Genomic DNA, 17,455 nt, shown 5'->3' on the forward strand with positions numbered 1-17,455 from the left:
CTCAAGTGTCTTCAGCTCAAATCCCTGTGGGCTGGGCATGCACTGTGGGTATTGGCAAGCATATGAGCAATATGCAAAACACCATTCTGGCTTTAGAATTAAAAATCTTAAATAAAACATCTTTCCTCTTCAAAAATCTAGTCCTCTCAAAGGTGTGTACCAGACACAACTTCCTACTTCAAAGAGTCTGAAAAGGCCAAATGTTCAGACTCTGGGACCAAATATGGAGACCTTACGCAGTATATACAAAACACCACGATAGTTGAGCCTTTCAAAAAGTAAATGGCATACGGTGGCATTTGTATCCAAACTGAAGAAATTGCTTATCAGCAAACAGAACAGAATTCTCGATGTGAAGAAACCTTAGAAATCATCTAATAAAGAGTTTTCATTTTATAGGAGGCAAAATTGAGAATTGGAGGGATCAAATGACTTGCCCAAGGTCACTACTAATCAGTGGCAAAGACCAAGAATTCCACTTCCTTGTGCTCCCTCAATTAGACTCTACTGCCCCCCTTTCTGAAACAAAATACAACAAACTAATCAGAAGGCCTGAAGAGATTAGTACATTCTTTCACTTGACAACCACTGTAATATTTTTGGAAAGCACTGTCAAAAACCATGCAAATGCTCTGAAAATAAACCAAAGGATTTGATGGAAATATCAAAACCTGCAGAGAAAGGAGCATGCCAAAAGCTTAAGTATATTCATGATGTGAAGAATAATAATAGCAGAAAACACATGTTTTAAGGGCTACACATATTACCTTATTTAATCTTCAAAAACACCCAAGATGTAGGTTTATTATTATTAACACTTAAAAAAATTTTTTTTTCAACGTTTATTTATTTTTGGGACAGAGAGAGACAGAGCATGAATGGGGGAGGGGCAGAGAGAGAGGGAGACACAGAATCGGAAACAGGCTCCAGGCTCCGAGCCATCAGCCCAGAGCCCTGATGCGGGGCTCGAACTCACGGACCGCGAGATCGTGACCTGGCTGAAGTCGGACGCTTAACCGACTGCGCCACCCAGGCGCCCCTATTATTAACACTTTAATAATGTGGAAACCGAGGCACAGAAAGTTTGAGAAATGTACCCAAGGCCACAAATTAGGAAGAGGAGAGCTGAGACGTAATCCCTGGCAATCCTGCACAGAGTCTCCGTTTTAATCCCAGCATTATTACAATACATTATTAGTTCATGATACAAAGTACAAAGAGTAATTTTTTAAAAGATTGAGAAAAAATTTTAAATACAACCCTTTTACTCACCAAACTTTTCAACAAATCTGCTAATAAAGAAAAACATTGAAGGTCAGAATCTTTTATGTTATATGATGCTCAAGCTAAAAAGAGAAGAAAGATTAAGGAGTAATAGGATTCAAAAGGCAAAATAAGAATTAAATTATTCACAAATTATACAGTCAAGCTCCTGAATAATTGACAGCTGCCGATATTTGTGTTAGGATGTATCTCTTACATCAATTCCCCTGAACAAAAAGGCTGAAAGCAAATTCAAAACATCCTGTTTTAAGACGTTTCGCTATTTCTTTTTTTTTAAGGTTTTTTTTTTTCCTAAAGTAATATCTATACCCAATGTGGGGCCCAAACCCACAACCTTGAGATCAAGAGTCACATGCTCCACCAACTGGGCCAGCCTGGCATCCCTCCTGAACAGATGCAAAAGAAACAAAAATAGGACGCAGGAAGTACTGATACTATGGCACCGTTTAAGACGAGAGAAAAATACTTATTACTAAAACTATATATTTATATTATAAAAGAATACATGAATGCAGAGTGAGCCCAAGCACTTTTCTATTTAGATCTTGCAAACTATCACGTGAGCTATCTGAGCCGCCTTCCTTTTGGTCTACCTGTGAGAACTGCAAGAGTGGCTGCACGGTTTAAGCTTAGATTCACACTCCAGAATCTTAAAAAGTTCAAAGTCCAAGCCATAAAAACCTACAACTCCCAACCTGCTTGCCATTATTTTATATGAACTGTAAAATCCCTTGAGTTTACACACCAAGCAGTGGCCTACTGGTGCCTGGTCTCAAGTAAGGTCACATGCCAGCGTCCTTACCAGTCCAGCGGTTTAGAGTTGTTACTGTTTTTCAAGTCAGTGTGGCCCAATGCAAACACATCAAAGGCAAGTAAATCAGCCTGATTTAGATCAGCTACAGAGTATCTACAGAGCTTTCTTGGCATAATTTTTAACTTAGCCTCATGGATATCTGAGCTCATGACATGATGATCATTGCAAAGGACTGGTGGAGGAGGGAAGAGAGGTAACAAAAAACAGTAACAGTCCAGTTATGTCTTCTTGTCCTCTTCCGGTGGCTCAGTTTACCCAGGTAAGGGATATTAAAGGGAGATGGTGAGCAGAATGATGAGAGAACCACCCACATAGAAATAAGGTCTACACTGAACTCTGATAGAAAAGGAAAGGGTAAAGCAAGGATGCTTGCTCACCTTCACCCTAAAAGTACGTGTTTTCCTAGTAATTGTCGACCTTCCTACAGAATACCTTGTACCATAAAAAAATGTAGTGTTCACTAAGCACATGTGGAGGGAGTCACAGGGCTATATTCTAAATCCTGATGGACTCATCATAATATAATAGAAAGAAGAACACCCACAGGAGAGAAGACAGCGAAGTCCCAGAGAAAATGTGGGGATCAATCCTAACACATCATTCTGTCACTTGAAAGTGGAAATGGTAGAGAAGGTGATGAGACTGATGACCTTGGAGAGGCAAATTCATGGGTTCTAATCAGATTTAAGGAATTTCTATAGCTCAATGACAACTACATCTAGAAATCATTTCAACATATATTTTAGAAAACCATCATTGCTAAGAACTGATTGATGAAAGAGAACTTTCTGTTCATCATTCACTTAGATTCTGAACAAATACCAGAATCACTCAGCTGAGTAAAACAGGTTGATTTTCTCAAATTTCTTACACAAACCATGAGCAGCATTTGTCTTTCCTCTCTGGCCAGTGAAGCCAACAGACCTTGGCTTCTTTAACGGAACAGGTCTCATTCTCTAGAAATAGGCCAGAAAGACTTTCTAACCCCAGAAGGTCCTCTGATCTGCCAAACCATAAAGACCTCCAGCCTTCTCATTTCCAAAAGGCATCTAATCCTTAGTATCTCTAGAGTCTTCTTCCAAAAGTCCCTAAACACACAAAGCCGTCTGTCTGAAGTTGATCCTCCTTCCTAGCAAGCACAAGGACATATCTTCATATTTAAAAGAACTACATTATATCTTTGAAAACAGCAATTCTTTATTCTCTTGTGGATGTGTGCCTTTCAACCCTCTTGGGTATCTTTCTTTATGTCAAAAGAAGTTAATTTTTCATCTCCAAAAGCTGTGTGGCAGAAATCTCCCACTTAGCGTTAACCATTAATTAGCAAAGCACGGAACATATCTATATATGAATGTACAGGGCATACAGTGTGCCTACACCTGCAGGAACACAGACATTTAGGCAAACGTGCAGAGTTGTGCAGCTTATAGAAAGTGAGTAGTTTAAATCATTAACATATAGTTATAATAATGTATAGGTACATTTAATTTAAATATGTGCTTTTATATGTACATACAGATATTACGTACACATTATAGTTTGTAAAATTCACCTTCACTTTAACTTTTACGTCTGTAACATTTCTAACAGTATCAGTAAATACATTATGCTCCTTTCTGTGACTTACAGAGAATATATTTTCCTCTCTAGTAAATGCCCTGAATTATGATCTGATCATCTTTTTCACTGAAAAAGATCATGTCTCTCCCTCTCAGTACTTTAGAATTTAAGCATTTGGAAATGGAAGCAATTGTGTTGGAGAAATCAACTATTAATTCTATGTGCAAATAGCCCTGGCTTCACTTTACAAAATACTCTAAGAATCTATACTTCATTTAAATTGCTCAAAGTCACAGAAGGTCTGTGCAGGAGTTTTAAATTTTGCAAAGCATCTCTTGCACGGGCCAGTCTAGTCCTAGTGTGCTGAATCTTTTATCAAATGAGAACATCATTTCACAGCATAGGATGCAATACACACACAGTAGCAGGTTTAGAATGGCATATTAACGGATATGTGCATTGACAGTTTGAAAAGATACAAGGCAGTATGATAACAGTCATTATCTTGGGGTAGATTTTTAGGTAACTTTTTCTACTTATTTGCTTCTTCCATTTATCCCCATAAGAACATCCCTGCTATTGTGTGTATAATAAACCCCTGCTGAATAAAAAAATAAATCTACTCATAATGATCTCACAAAAGCCAAAATATACAGTGAATCCATTTATGAAACATGTATACCAATGAGCAGGTCTATCAAAATCTATTTTGATCGATAAAAAGTACATAGAGTATACTGGAGGCTCAATGAGTGAAAAGTATCTTGGCACCTGGACTTGTATTAAGACCAAGTGCAGGTAGTGAAAGTGGAATAAGGCAATCCTGACACAGAAGACAACATAGTACAAGTCTGTGCACATGATCTATTGTAACTGGCCTGGTCTGGATATGGACTCATTCAGGAGCACACATTCCTTTATCCATGGCAAGGCAACAGAAGGAGTAAGGTGATGTTCTGCGTGAAATCTCCCATTCCTGCGCAGAGCCCTTGCTGTGGGGCACTGAATCATCTTTTGCACTTCCTTGTATTCTGAATGATGCAGACAATTAACTACTCTCCTGGAAACCAGGGCAGAAGCTAACGGACTTGTCCAAAAAGGCTCCATAGAACTCAAGAATCTAAAATGCCCAGACTCAAGTGTGTTCCCACAAGGCTCTTGTTCCTCTCTCTTTATACATATAAAGCATGAAATACGGAGATTACAACTGAAAAGCTAGGGTATTAGAAGTCTAATATCTATCTCTGGACCAGAATCTTAAGAAAAACCTTGCATAACAGTACCAAAGTCTCTCTCACACTGCGGGGATGTGAGGTGCTAACAGTGTATAATAATGCTTTATTCTTACTCAGAATAAAATATCATCAGTCCCTAGGCAAGATGATCTCATTACAGACTTACTGTGTGAACACGCTGAATACAATCACTTATCACATGTTAAACCCCCACACACCCCGCAAAGGCATTTTCAACAGCGCAGAGTGGTCGGAAATATGTGGATGGCAACCCAGCCCCCCAAAGAAAGTGCCGTACTCAGCTTTTAGTGCCTGTATATTCTTGGACTGCAGCTGGTCATTGGAGAAAAGCCTGTCCACACCTATCCACCAGACCTGATCCAAGAGCTTTGCTTCAATCTGGGCAACCCCCCACACTTACAGCCATAAATGCATTGGCACTGAGAAAGACTGCTGAGGATGTGGCACTCCAGGTGTGGCTTTATTTCTCACTTCACCGGGTCAGCTATTTAGGCCTAGTCTTCTCCATTGGCTTGAAGCTTTGTTCACACCATCTTGGGTAACACATCACATTATTCTTCCTTATAAAAACAAATAAACTCAAATGAGCATTCTGAGCCAGTTCACCCCTCCAAACACCTCTGTCTTCCCCTCTAATTTAAGTGACACGCTTTCAGTCCCACCCAACCGAAAGCTTCCCATACTTTCAGGTGAGGATTGGCCAGATGTCTTTCTTCGTTCCTTGGGTTTCCCACCTTCCTCGCCTCCGCAGATCCCCGAGGATCTCAGGCTGCTGGCCACCACTGAGTCACCAGGAGCACAGCACTGCAGTACCTAGCACTACCCGCCATCAACTACCGCCAGAGTCAAATCACTGCACTCTTCACTCTCTCCCCCTCCCCTCCAGAAAAACTCAGCTGTCCTGTGAGGCTTGACCAAAAGAAAAAAAAAAATGCTTTCATACTTCTAATGGCTCCCCTCTGAACCAGTGCATCGGAAATTTATACAGTTCTAGAGAACAAGGTGCTGGATACATTAGTTCCTAGCCGACTCTGTTCATTCCAGCCAGTTTCAAAAATAACCTGTTATTCCGAAATAACTCCGATCTACCTAAGTGCAACACAGTGCCCGAGGTAAAATCGATGGTCGCGAATAAAAATTACAATCCAATAAGGCATCACATGTTTCATAACTGAGTGTGGAGAGAAGGGGTGTGAGAAATAATCAGGCTTCCTGAAGAACCCCAGATGGTTTACTGAACTCCTATAGGTGCATTTTCCATTCTTCCACCCCACTTGCCCGTGTGGACTTTCTCTATTTCAGCCACCAATGTTTCAAACTACAGTCCCTTGCAATAAACTGGCAGTGTAATAATTTACAAGCACGCTGGGCAACACTCAGAGAGACTTTGCAGAAACAGAGTTAGAGTCAAGGCTAACACACAGACAGGAAGGAAAAATGGAATGCCTTATCAGAACAGAGAATTTTTATCTTTAATAGAGTACATCATTTGATACATATGTCTGCATTGATGTATACCATGAGGCTTTTTTGTTGTTATTGTTGTTATGGTCTGTTTATTTGGTGGGTTAGCCAGGGAATCTTATATAACACATTTCCTGTTTCAAATGTAGCAACATGTATGGCATTGCACTCCTATAAAATTCAGACTCCCCACAGCGGGTCCCATTAGCCACCCCAAATCATTTTACCTTGCACGGTTTCTAGATGATTGATGAAAAATCAAGAACTGCCACTAGCCATAGTAAAAGATTCGGCAATCAGCTTTACCCTATATTTGAAAGCTAACATTCTGGTGGTATGATTTTAGGGATTTCAGAAAACCATTTTCATCCTGATGTTAATAGATTACATGAGCCTGACCTACGGAGGGAAAGGAGTCCAGTTTTCTCAGCCAAAACACACGTGAGCCTACTTCAGTCTTCCAGGGCAGAGTACAGTGACTCTACCCTCTGCCTCTGCACTGGGGTGTTCTATGACCACAACCTTTGTATCTGATTTCCTTAACAAAGAAGCAGATCTGCACCACTTGTTTGGCCAGAAAGCACGTAACACAGCTACAGCTGAACAACTTCCATTCATGCTAGCTCAATAAACAATGTGTATTATATAATGAATGAGCCTTTTCTGTGAACCCTTCTATTGGAAAACATAGGCACTTTCTGCATAGTTTAAGCCAGGCTACAAGGAGCAGTTACCCCTCGTGAGATCAAACGTGGACTGAGTAATGTATAAATCCGAACAGCCTACACTCTCAGATGCCTTTGCAAGCACCTAATTTCTTTTTTGCATGACAAGAAATTATATAATAAAAAATAATCTCTGTTCACTCTAAACTACACAGAGAGCATTTACACAGCAGCTAGCAAGCACCCGAATGATGTTGGCTTTCAGCTCCATGTTCCCTGCGTTGCCTAAGAAATGGGGTTGGGGGGGGGTGGTTAGTGAGAGGAGGAAGAGGAGGGGAGAGGGAATCAGCTATCTATGAAAATACTTACAGCCTCCGAGTCTTCAATTCCATGCAGGTACAAATTGTCATACATGGAGGTCTGAGAATCCAGAGCACTTCTTTCAAGGCAAAAATAAAATTGCTACAGAAGCCCCAGCTACAGCTAAGAGATAGAAAAGGCCTGTTGGAAGAACTGCGTCTGCCTTATCAATTCCTGTGGATTTACTAGGCAAGATGCTATTCATTCACATCACACAGGGTGAGGTTATCCCCAGAGGCAGTCCAGCCCTGGCATTTTATCTGCCTTCCCAATACAGAGCATAAAAAAGCAAAACCCTTCCTCAACCACAGACTGGTGACTGAGCTAGGAAAGCGGCCTGTGATTGGCTCAGCTTCCCTGCTTCAGTCAGCTGAAGAGCGTTCCCTTGGAGAGTGGAGGGCGCCTCAGAGCATCCTACCCAGCCAAGAGCTGCTTCCTGTTTCGCCCGTACTGTGTAGTTCTGCAATATACACTTATCGATATCTGAAAGGCTGCTTGGAATGCTTGGAAAGGCAGACTCTTGAATACTTCAAACACAACTCCTCACCTTCTTAATTAAATTCACAATGGGTGGGTGGGGGGTGGGGGAGCAAAGGAGAAATTTTATTTTCAGAGAATAGTGTATAAAGACAGGCAAACAGATACTAATCTCCATCCAACATCTCTGCTTAACAGATGCAATTTAAGTCAAACAGGCAATAAGTCATTTAAAATAAAAAAAAAAAAACCCACCAAGGTAAAGGAAAATGTTAAATAAACAGATGGTAAGATTTCTTGTGGGAATTTCTGCTGTAAAAGTTTTCAATGTTCTCGCTGAAGTCTCTCTGCCCCACTGGTAAGAAAATACCTCCGTGACCCAACTGTTGAAGTTTGAAAAAGAAGCCCAAAGACTCTCAAAGGCTTGTAGTTAGATGCAAAATGTTCAATGTCTTTTTAACTTGACATTTTAACCTCCTATAAGTGACAACTAGTATTTTAACTTCAATCTCTCACCCCCTTTCCAATACTTAGACCTTTAAAATTCCTAAGACGGCACTGATCATCTCCCAAAGCCCAAACAGAAAATGCTTACTCTCTCCCTGTGCTCCCACCACACCACAATTCAGCTTGACCTAGGACAGGGCCCACGCTGGAGCTTACCCAGATGCTTTCTGGTCAACCAATAAGGTTCTGCAGCCTTCAAACAGGAGAGCTCTATAGCTCACACTAAGAGAAGTCAGCTAAATTTGGAAAAAAAGAAGTTAGTGATGGGCAAAGAACATAATCTAGAGAAACTGCATGGCTCACTGGGGTAAGCAGTGACCCAGAAACTCAGAGGCTCTGAGTCCAATATCAGCTTCAGCATTAATTGGTTGGATGACTCTGGACCAGTCACCACTTCTACGGGCTTTAGTTTCTTCACCTGCCAAATTGAGGTAAGAAATAACTCAGAGAAAGAACTTTGAAATCTAAAGTGCAACATAAACACTTATCAATGACAACCCTGCTTTGTCAGCCGGAAGGCATTGGCTGCAGTTCACGGGAGCTCAGCACAGGAGTAACTGGCTGGCCCTGGACCTAGGAAATAAGACCTGTGCTTCTAGCCAGTATCTCTGAAAAGCGTAACTCTTAAAGGAACAAACCTGAATCACAAAAGGCAACCCAACAGTTACAGCTGTTGAGCAGAGCACTGTTCTTCTGGGTCTGCACTGACCTACCGATATCTTTCAATCATAGTTGCATGCCTAGGAAACAGCACCAATACTTAGTCACTTTCAAATATAAAAGATGGCAAAGGGATTCATCTGTCCTTCAGAACCCCAAATGTCCTTCAGAACCTTCATACAGGATGTCATCTGTGCCATCGCAGAGGGAGAAATGGCAGAAGAGGATGGGGGCAACTGGCAAGATTTCAGAGGGAAAAAACCCAGGGCTAGCTCTACCTGTTGACAACTGTGGGTCCTGGAGCAAGTTCCTGCCGGGCTGAACCTCAGCTCTCCCCTCCATAAAGCAAGAGGACTGTGTCAAAGGATTTGGAAGCTCAAATTCTTGTATCAAACTCTGTTATTATAATTAACTACAGCCATATGGTATTTCAACCAGAATCTGCAGAAAATTGAGGCAAGAGGGTCTTTTCTCTCCTTGGATTTTCTAGATCATTTCCTTACTTTACCACTTCAGTTGGGAGTATAGGTATTTCTGGAGTATCTTTAAATAGGCAACTAAATTACAGGTGAAACGAGAGGCAGTCCACTTCCATAACTCACCCAGGTGAGAGAAACTGCTCCCTACTGGGAAAACTGGGCACCTCTCCTGCATTTCCTGGCCTTGGAGTGCTCCTGACAGCTAATGTGAGAGTCCAAAGGAGGTTTTTAAGGAGGAGGGGCTCATTCTGTGATACACAAATGTATGCAATAAGCAAGTGGGACACCAGGAGGGAGGCAGTGGATAGAGCAGAGCATCCCGTAGTTACTCCTGCAACTCAGCCTCTCCAGGACTAAGAACAATGTGAAGCAGGGGCAGGCTGGCTTGGTCTGCTTCCCAAGACATTATAAGAATGCTGGACTCAGAACCAAAAACTGTTAGAGGTGGGAGGACCTCAGAGGTCATCTAATCCAGCCCTCATTTTAATACCAGAATGGTTAAAATGCTGTATTGAAAGCCACATTTTTTTATACTTGAGTGTTCCTTCCCCACTCCCTTCTTTTTTTTTTTTAAGATTTTATTTTTAAGTCATCTCTATACCCAACATGGGGCTCGAACTTACTACCCTGAGATCAAAAGCCACATCACTGAATGAGCCAGGCTCCCCTCCCCACTCCCTTCTTGATGGGGTTTTCAAGATAAGGGATGAGAAGCAGTGGGCATGTTCCCAGGAGGAATTTGGCAAAAATAGAAGCAGGTCACTTTGGTGGGGAAAACCCCTATCTTTTCTTACTTTCATCCTAAAAGTGGTCCCATCCCAAGTCATTTGGTCACCCGCAGCTGACAAGAGAAAAATCAACGAACAGACTGGGGAATCTGCCCCTAGGATTTCGATCTACACAGACTAAGCCCCACACCCGCAAATCACCTAAAGACTTCAATCCAATACTCAGGCTAATCCCAGAGTTCCAGAAGAACTCTAGTGAGAGATTCATTCTGGACTTCCCCAAAGGAACTCTGAGGAGTTTCTAGGAAAATGAACTCCAAGAGAATTTGCAAGTGACAATCTCTGTGCCTATATTCTCAGAACTGAGAGCTGGCGGAGAAGTATTGAGAGACCCCTGGGAGCTTCCTGGGTCTGTTTCAGATCATCTCAAGTCCCTAGTTTTTGATAAAAGGGCCTTGGGATTGCAGCAAGTCTAAGTTCCAAGGGCCACATTTCAATTCTCGCTGCAGCATGAGGTGAAAACTAGCTAAGGGCCTGGCACCCTCAGGGTTTTTTTAACTTGAAGAGTTCTCTAGTTCAGTGACTGGCTGAGAGTATAAAAGAGACACCACCCACAACCAGTCTCCTTCTCCAACGTCAGGCTAAAGTGAGAACAAGTCTGAAAACCTTGTGGCTCAGCTTGTGTTGGTGTTTCCATGAACACAACTACCTCTCATGTTGAGTAGCCTCCAAAACTGCATAGCCGCCTCCCAGAAAGGCTGCCTTCCATTTTGAGGCTGCTCTGCGGAATGTGTGTTTCACCCAATTCCATTCAAGCCACCTCTCATTACGATCCACAGTTCAAAGTCACAAGACCTCATGAAATGGCATTGCCTACCTGATTCTATTTTGTAAAGTCCATGTGATTCTTGGTATGGAGGTAGTTCTTGCAACTTGACAAATGTCTCATCTGAGCTCAATTCAGTGGAGGAAGTGTTATGGCTCTCGACAAATCAGGAAAGCTCTCTTCAGTATCTCAAGGGAAGAGTTTGGTTTTTGTTGGTTTCAAACCTACGGATATGGAGTTCCTTTCCCTTACCTGGCCTGGGCTTTGTGGTCAGCAAACCCATGGAGTTGGCAGTGCAGTCAAAGGTCAAGCATTTCTCCTTTGCACTTGTCTTGGGAGGTGGGGCGGGAGGGAGTGAAAAGTGAAAAGCTAGCTGATTAGCTCTGAGCTCTAGAAAGCCATGATCAAGACAGCTGGTACTGATTTGGAAGCAAAAGGGAATTCTGCTATCTGATTTTCCATCCAGATTTCTCCAGAATTTCACTTTTCTAAGCCAGCGTAGTTATATGTTCTATAGCAGGACTCTGAGAGGTCAGGGAGAGACAAAGGAACAGTGTTTGGATTCTTATTGGCTCTATGGGCTAAAGCACAAACCCAAGGCTTTTCCTTGCCAATTCAGCCTTGGGGTTGTTTTGCTCTTTGTTTTTGTTTAAGGTTTACTAAGTGAACACAGTGTGCTAGATGATCTTCTCCCTCTTCTGTTCTGCAACTATTAATCCACTCATTCACCTCTAGAAATCTGTGCGGCACTGTAAGCATTAATATTGTAACCCCTGTTTCCTCCCTGATGTGATTCAGACAGGTGGTACCTGCAGAGCAGACAAAGAAATGGAAACAAAAATACAAAACACTACCATCAATTCCCCTTTTAGTAGTTTTCTGAGTTTGAGTTTAGACTTTACTACCTAGAGAGGCACATCCTGGAATCTCTCTGGGCCTCATCTGTAACATGGAGATAAGAATAGTTCTGGATCGAATGAGTTAATATATGAAGGGTGCATGGAAAGTGCCTGGTACATTAAAAAGCAGAAAGGAAGAATTGGTCTTTTTTTTTTTTTTCCCAAAGGAAGTAGTATGGAATCAGGGCCACCCACCTCGCCCAGCTCCAAGGCCCCCCACATACTGCAGTTTGTGCGAATGGTACTCCCAGGCACGGTGTAAGAGGAATACTATGGAACAGAGTGGTTAAGAGCAGGGACTCCTAACACATCCCCACTGTGCCACTTCCCAGCTGGATAACACTCAGCAAGCCACTTGGTCTTTTTGTGCCTCAATTTCCTCATTTATAAAACGAAGATTATCCTAAGATTATCGTGCAGATCAAAAGCCTTGATACAGGAAAGTGCTCAGAATGGTGCCTGGTACAAACTCAGTGCTCCACAAGTATTAGCTGCTTCTTTAAATTCGGGCCTAGGGGCGCCTGGGTGGCGCAGTCGGTTAAGCGTCCGACTTCAGCCAGGTCACGATCTCGCGGTCCGTGAGTTCGAGCCCCGCGTCGGGCTCTGGGCTGATGGCTCAGAGCCTGGAGCCTGCTTCCGATTCTGTGTCTCCCTCTCTCTCTGCCCCTCCCCCGTTCATGCTCTGTCTCTCTCTGTCCCCAAAATAAATAAACGTTGAAAAAAAAAATTAAAAAAAATAAATAAATAAATAAAATAAATAAATAAATTCGGGCCTAAAGCCATGGGATGGGATTTGCCTCTGGGATGGGATTCCTACTACCTGCCTCTGATGCTGGCCTGGTCCTCTCCATCCCCACCTGGGTCCCTCGTCTCAGCCAGCAGAGCTGAAATCAGCATCCTGCCTCCCGCTGCCCTACTTAACTTCATGCCAGCCTCCTCCCGGTTGCCTACCTGCTTTCTCTGGCCAGGCTGGCTGCTCCTTATGCTGAAGCTGGCATGCATGCCCAGGCCTTCTCAGCTTGAAAGCACCCCGACCCTGCAGCCACCACACTGAGCACCACATTCTCCTGTGTGTCCCAGCACACGAGATACCCACGCTCCCGGATACCCAGCACTCCCACACCGGCCTTCCCAGCAGACTGACTTCCGTCACCCCCGCCAGTCACTCCTGGACTGCCCCAACCTGTCACAAACCACTGCCAAGAAAAGGTCCCCCGTGGAAATCCTGTAACACATGCCACTATTGGTTCTGACCAAGGAGGCGAGAGGAGTGTGAGAAAGACCGACACAGAGAGAGACAGGGATAAAAAGGCAGAGACGGAAAACCCTAGAGACACTCAAAGTAAGGATGAATATATGGAGTAGCTCCCTTCCTCCCTGCCATTCTTGATGGCTCCAGGAAAAAAATAATACTTCATAATTCATAAAAGAGCAAGTGTGGGTAAGATAGAAAATTCCCATGGCCTATTCAACTTGACAGAAAATGGCAGATCCCTCCCTGTGATTGACATATTACTCAGAAATCTCTCACTTCCTAAAATTTCTGTTAAAAAAAATTGCCAATCTCTTGACAAAAACATTCCACATAGCCACAATTTTCATTAATGCTACGTAACTCTACCTTCCATTCTTCTCCAAAATGAACTGAGGAGACTAGTCCAGCTGGCCTCCTCTCTGTCACCTATACATCATTTAGCTAATATTATTCATGCTAATTTAACAGTTACAGCTTCTACACTGCCACCTGCTCTGCACTACTTTAGAGGCTGGGGACTCGAGTATCAGCAGGACAGGACTGCATCCTCCTGGAAGCTGACAGAGGGATGGTACGGTAGCGATACTGGAGATCTCGAAGACAGAGACTGAACCAAGGAGATGGTTGCAATCCTGGAGAGTAATCTGATTCCTTTATCTGCAAAGCTTCAGCAGGGGAGAGAAGCAGGAAAGGGGGAAGGAAGAGCTCAGTCTCACCGATGCGACAGGGCAGAAATGAATCAGTCACCAACTTACTACGTGGCTTTGGGCAAACCACTTTCCCAAGCTTCCTAATTTGCTATCAGGGGTAAACCTTAGTTTAGGGGTTTTTTAAGGTGAAACTTGTTATATTGCATTTTCTCTACTGTTACCACTTTTAGGTAGAAATTCATGTTTTTCCCTCCCAGAGGGAGTTTTTCTCTCTGATTTGACAACACAGTTTATGTACAGATCCATTTAGCCATCAAATAAACATCCACAAATGTGTATTGGGTACCTAATATCTCCTCCAAACAAAAATGAGATTGTGTCAGATCCTGTCTGAAATTTTTCAAGGCTTCCTGTTGCTCTTAAGATAAAGACCCAAATCTTTAATGTGGTCTAGCATGGCTTGATGTTTCTCTTCTGTCACCCCTCATTTTGCCCCCTGTGTCCTTTACTCTCTTCTGTACAGCCAGTCTGCTCTTTTTGGACACATCACACACACCCCACAACCACTCTGCTTTGTCTATTCTGAGTCCTTTGCCTGGAACCCTATCCCTTCTCCCACCTTACCCTCCATAAATATGCATTAGTGAAACTGATGAATTAATACCTTTCTCCAGAATGTAAGTTCTATGGAAAGAGAAAACCTGTAGCTTCTTATTTACCATTATATCCTCACTGTCTAGCACAGAGCCTTGTGCATAGTTTTCAATAAATACGCGAATAATTCATGAATGGCCCTGAACTCCTTGGCTACTTCTGCACTTTGGCTACCAAAACAGTGTAGTGAGTAACACACACACACACACACACACACACACACAGGCTTACAAAATGAAATATGGATATTTTTTGAAGATAAGAAAACCTAGAACATGAGCATCCCTAGAGGGTCCACACCAAATTGTCTTCATGCCCTGACTGGGAGAGCAGTCCTGTTCAGATTTAGATTCTTACAAATTAAATAATCTAGGTATGATGTACTGGTGTTGCTTTAACAACATCTTTATTTCAAAGAAAACAATTATCTCAATTTACAATGTGCTGATAATTTGGGGGAGGGGGGCAAAAGACTCCATGATCATTCATATCTTCAGACCCTTGCTCACAATGTTCACTCTGTCTGAGAAGTCTCGTCCACTATGCACACTCCACCCTCAGCTTTTTGTATTTGGTGAAGTCATTCCTTCTTGCGAGTCCAGTGTAAATGTCACAAAGACCTTCCCCAACTCCCTCATACATTAAATACTGCTTCCTCTATATTCCTTTAGCACTCTGCCCTTCTCTACTTCTATTAATGGGCTTAACACATGACAATGTACTTTGTCCAATAAACCTGCTCCTTCCACTGCAAGATGAGCAACTAAAGAACAAGAACCATGTCTTACTCAGTTTTGTACCCAAATGCTTCATTCCATAGAAGATCCTCCATAAATACTAGTTGCAGGAACTAAATGACACACATGAAAAGAAAATCCACATTTCGAGCTCTAATGACACTGCCGTCATCAAAACCCATGCAGACTATGCTGTAGATGTTTGATTCTTAACGGAGTCAAAAGAAAAGGAAATGAGCCAGGAATCTGTGAGGTCAATTTAAAGGCTGCTGTAGATTTAGAAAAAAAAAGCCACAAAAATGGAAAGGGGTGTCAGAAACTCAGGTATGAGCTGGACTTGGGTCAGTTGCAGTCTTTTCTTAGGTGGAATCTATGAGCAAAGGGGATATTGGTACATGATGGATGAATAGTAGTGTTAGGGTCCTGAGATGTTTCCTAAAGCTTTGCTGCCTCAGAAAATAGTTTTGAAGAAATACCTATTTCCCCTCGGAAAAAAGTGCCAGACCATGTATCCTTAAAGGGCAGGAACGATGTCTTTTTCATCTTTATGTTAATAGGAGTTAGACCATCTGACCCAATGCCTATCAAAATAACTAGAAAATAGAAGTTCAGTGACTACACTGGAAAAAGCCAAGTAAGCAAGTATGATATAGATGACTTCCACAATACCACATAGCCTGAGGGGACCATGGTCTCATGGTCCCAAAGGCACCTCACCAGGTTGTGTCATTTCTTCTAATTTTTCTTTCACAAAATGCTGACAAAACTAAAATGGTGGTCAGTTATAGCAAATTCCCACCCCACCCGCTCCATCCCCTTAAAGCCAGACCATTGTAATGTAAATTTTTAGCCACAATAAGCTTGTTTGTTTTCTGAAACCAAGGATTAGGGACAAAGACAAAATGTTGGTAAAGTAAAAACACAAATTGCCAATTGCATACTGCTTTTTCAAAGCCCAAATGATTTTTTTTTAATTTTCAACTCTATTGAGTTTTTGAATTGAAGTAGACCGCTACAAAAAGAAAATTATTCACCACCTTTAGCAAGGTCTATAAGGATTTCCTCATGAAGATTTGAATTGTCAGTATAATTTCTCTTAGTTCCCAATCTGTTTGGTCATTTCCTTTGCAGTACTGGATGGAAAATTAGTTGAAGCACTAAGTCCAAAGCCTTTTCCCAAGAGGCACAAATGGAAACAAGCTGAGTTACTTGATCTAAATTCCAATTCTCAGAAGTGATTCTTGCATCAAATATTCAAAAAAATAACAATCATCTCCACAGAAAATAGTAGAAATCTGGGGACAAATAACAAAAATAATGTATATTTGTACTGACAGAAAACAGAGGAGAATGAAAAAAATGATTAATAATTCCTTATATCTATAGGCATATCTCAAATTCAAAAGCATAAACAAATTAAATAAGCATAAAGACTTTAGAAACACACACACACACACACACACACACACACACACACTACTGGGCTTTGGAAAGTTGTTTGGCAATGAATGCATTTTTCCTTATGTCAGAAAGTGATCTCTCAAAAGTTAATAAATATAGATTGAAAATTAAAAATAGCAATATCCAGGGGCACCTAGGTAGCTCAGTTGGTTAGATGTCTGACTCTTAACTTTGTCTGAGGGCATGGTCTCATGGTTGCTGAGTTCCAGCCCCTTGTGGGGCTCTGCACTGACAGTGAGGAACTTGCTTGGGATTCCCTCTCTCCCTCTTTCTCTGCCTCTCCCCTGCTCTCTCTCTCTCTCTCTCAAAATAAATAAATAAACTTAAAAAAAAAATAGCAATATCTGGGGGCACCTGGCTGGCTCAGTTGAAAGAACATGGGACTCGATCTGAGAGTCCTGAATTTGAGCCCCATGTTGGTTGTAGAGATTACTAAAAAAAATAAGTAAATAAACTTAAAAAATAACAATATCCAAATAAATATTTAGGTGCCATATACCTTACAGCACACAAAACTCACTGCATTTCTGAAGCATATATCGAAGGGAAAGCTATAAATACTACATGACCTTCTGGTCTGGCATACTTTAGAAATCTATGTTCTTCTAAACTGGGAAAGGCAGTAGTATCATAATTTTTCAATAACGGTAGTTTAAAACAAATTATTTCTAACAGTCCCTCTAAGTTACTCTTTAATATCCAATTAGCTCTAAATAAAT

General features: G+C 41.9%; 1 protein-coding gene across 5 annotated transcripts in view; it reads right to left on the reverse strand.

Moving 5' to 3' along the window:
- The window catches only part of CACNB4 (calcium voltage-gated channel auxiliary subunit beta 4), a 255,883-nt gene that overhangs the window by 137,478 nt on the left and 100,950 nt on the right, over positions 1-17,455 (reverse strand). Inside the window, exons 1-2 of one of the 5 annotated variants that reach the window (XM_040475075.1) lie at positions 7,413-7,705; positions 5,315-5,470 (exon numbers count right to left, since the gene is read on the reverse strand). The exons of 1 other annotated variant lie outside the window; for it this stretch is intronic. In XM_040475075.1, coding sequence (XP_040331009.1) covers positions 5,315-5,320 — 6 coding nt within the window. In that variant the 5' untranslated portion in view covers positions 5,321-5,470; positions 7,413-7,705. Of the gene's footprint in view, positions 1-5,314; positions 5,475-5,597; positions 5,681-7,412; positions 7,707-17,455 lie in introns of those variants that run through there. 3 more of the 5 variants (XM_040475074.1, XM_040475076.1, XM_040475073.1) reach the window with 3 other exon arrangements.

Source organism: Herpailurus yagouaroundi, unplaced genomic scaffold (genome assembly GCF_014898765.1).
Source record: "Herpailurus yagouaroundi ecotype Mexico unplaced genomic scaffold, PumYag 140, whole genome shotgun sequence".
Taxonomy (NCBI): Eukaryota; Metazoa; Chordata; class Mammalia; order Carnivora; family Felidae; genus Herpailurus; species Herpailurus yagouaroundi.